Below are 2,792 nucleotides of genomic sequence, written 5' to 3' on the forward strand. Positions count from 1 at the left end.
TCAAAGGTCATCGCAACGGCGGGGAGAACTTCCTCTTCCTTGCCTCCCCACTCACTTCCTGATAACCTGGTAGCGTCTCCCGCTGGCGTCGGGGTGGGGGGAGGCGCAGCAACTTTAGGCAACTTCCCAAAGATGTGCGCCGGTTCGGCGCGGGGTGCGGCGCCCCGGAGGTGGCGGTCTCTGCGACAGCGGAAGTGTAAGAGTGGACCTGCAGGCCGGTCGCGAGGAGGTGGAGCGGGCGGCCCCCGCCGTGTGCCTGGGATCGGCGTGCTGTGGCAGGAGGGCAGCCGCGTGTCAGGTGACCAGCGCCATGTCCAGCCAGGTTTTGGGCATTGAGCCTCTGTACGTCATGGCAGAGCCGGCCAGGCCTGACAGTCCAGAGGGTTCCTCGGAGACGGAGACCCGAGCCTCCTGTGGCCCTGGCCCCTGGTCCAGCTCCCACCCACTGCCTCCCAGGCCACAAGGAAGAGGAGGATGGGGAGGGGGCTGGGCCTGGCGAGCAGGGCGGTGGGAAGCTGGTGCTCAGCTCCCTGCCCAAGCGCCTCTGCCTGGTCTGTGGGGATGTGGCCTCCGGCTACCACTACGGTGTGTCATCCTGTGAGGACTGCAAAGCCTTCTTCAAGAGGACCATCCAGGGGAGCATCAAGTACAGCTGTCCGGCCTCCAACGAGTGTGAGATCACCAAGCGGAGACGCAAGGCCTGTCAGGCCTGCCGCTTCACCAAGTGCCTGCGGGGATGCGCCTGGACTGCGCCCAGGGTGCGCGGCAGAAGTACAAGCGGCGCCAGAGGTGGACCCGCTGCCCTTCCCGTGCCCCTTCCCTGCTGGGCCCCTGGCAGTCGCTGGAGGCCCCCGGAAGACAGGCCCAGTGAATGCACTGGTGTCTCGTCTGCTGGTGGTTGAGCCTGAGAAGCTCTATGCCATGCCCGACCTCGTGGGCCCTGATGGGCACCTTCCATCCGTGGCTACCCTCTGTGACCTCTTTGACCGAGAGATCGTGGTCACCATCAGCTGGGCCAAGAGCATCCCAGGCTTCTCATCGCTGTCGCTGTCTGACCAGATGTCAGTACTGCAGAGCGTGTGGATGGAGGTGCTGGTGCCGGGCGTGGCCCAGCGCTCACTGCCACTGCAGGATGAGCTGGCCTTCGCTGAGGACTGAGTCCTGGATGAAGAGGGGGCACGGGCAGCTGGCCTAGGGGAACGGGGGTTTGCCCTGCTGCAACTGGTGCGGCGGCTGCAGGCCCTGCGGCTGGAGCGAGGGGAGTACGTTCTACTGAAGGCCCTGGTCCTTGCCGATTCAGACTCTGTGCACATCGAAGATGCCGAGGCTGTGGAGCAGCTGCCAGAAGCTCCGCACGAGGCCCTGCTGGAGTACGAAGCCGGCTGGGCTGGCACCGGAGGGGGTACTGAGCGGCGGCGACCAGGAGGCTGCTGCTCACGCTACCGCTCCTCCGCCAGACAGCGGGCAAAGTGCTGGCCCATTTCTATGGGGTGAAGCTGGAGGGCAAGGTGCCCATGCACAAGCTGTTCTTGGAGATGCTCGAGGCCATGATGGACTGAGGCAAGGGGTGGGACTGGTGGGGGTTCTGGCAGGACCTGCCTAGCATGGGGTCAGCCCCAAGGGCTGGGGCGGATTTGGGGTCTGGGCAGTGCCACAGCCTGCTGGCAGGGCCAGGGCAATGCCATCAGCCCCTGGGAGCAGGCCTCATACCCTCCCCTCCCCCCTCCTAGGGGGTGTCAGAAGCTGGGAACGTGTGTCCAGGCTCTGGGCACAGTGCTGCCCCTTGCAAGCCATAGCATGCCCCCAGAGTGTAGGGGGCCTTGCGGAAGCCATAGGGGGCTGCAGGGGATGTGTGGGAGGCAGAAACCTATCTCAGGGAGGGAAGGAGATGCAGGCCACAGTCTCCCAGTGGGTGATGCTTTTGCTGCTGCTTAATCCTACCCCCTCTTCAGAGCAGAGTGGGACTTGGAGAGCAAAGGCCCATGCCCCCTTTGCTCCTCCTCTCATCATTTGCATTGGGCATTAGTGCCCCCCTTTGAAGCAATAACTCCAAGCAGGCTCCAGCTCCTGGACCCCTGGGGTGGCCAGGGCTTCCCCATCAGCTCCCACCCAGCCTCCTCGGGGGTAGGAGAGCACTGCCTCTATGCCCTGCAGAGCAGTAACACTATATTTTTGGGTTTGGCCAGGGAGGTGCAGGGACATGGGGCAAGCCAGAGCCCAGAGCCCTTGGCTGTACAGAGACTCTATTTTAATGTATATTTGCTGCAAAGAGAAACCGCTTTTGGTTTTGAACCTTTAATGAGAAAAAATATATATACTATCAAGCTCAAAAAAAAAATAACTGTGGAATGCATAATTGACAATATATTTTTTATTTTTATTTTTTCAAGTAATACCAGTATTGTTTAACTATAGCCAGCACTGACTAAAATTTTTATATTTTCAGAGTTGAAGTCGGTGAAGACATTCATGATTTAAACACCAGATCCTGAAAGGCATTAAATCTACTTTGAAATGAATCTGCAATCAGTATTTCAAAGCTTTTCTGGTAATTTTAGTGATCTTATTTGACTAGACTTTTTCAGAAGTACGAAATAAGGAATTTTAACAGGTTTTTATTAATGCACAGATAAATAGAAGTATAGTGAGGTCTTTAGCCATTTTATTAAAATAGCTTAAAAGTTTGTAAAAAAAATGAATCTTTGTAATTACTTAATATGTTAGTTAAGAACCCATCAAGCTTATATTTGTTGGACTGACAACTTATTTTAAATGCGTTTATCTTTTTTGAC

The 2,792-nt window shown here is 56.9% G+C and overlaps 1 protein-coding gene across 1 annotated transcript; it reads left to right on the plus strand.

The window, feature by feature from the left end:
* Positions 1-295: 295 nt before the first annotated feature.
* On the plus strand, positions 296-1,560 carry LOC129049441 (steroid hormone receptor ERR1-like). Its single transcript, XM_054528804.2, has one exon. The coding sequence runs from the start codon at positions 475-477 to the stop codon at positions 1,156-1,158; it is 684 nt and encodes a 227-aa protein (XP_054384779.1). The 5' UTR covers positions 296-474; the 3' UTR covers positions 1,159-1,560.
* Positions 1,561-2,792: the final 1,232 nt, after the last annotated feature.

This window comes from Pongo abelii, chromosome 14, assembly GCF_028885655.2.
Source record: "Pongo abelii isolate AG06213 chromosome 14, NHGRI_mPonAbe1-v2.0_pri, whole genome shotgun sequence".
Classification (NCBI taxonomy): Eukaryota; Metazoa; Chordata; class Mammalia; order Primates; family Hominidae; genus Pongo; species Pongo abelii.

What these genes read in the sequence shown, in the direction of transcription:
- LOC129049441 (XM_054528804.2), top strand. Translation starts at nt 475, where the DNA reads ATGGGGAGGGGGCTGGGCCTGGCGAGCAGGGCGGTGGGAAGCTGGTGC.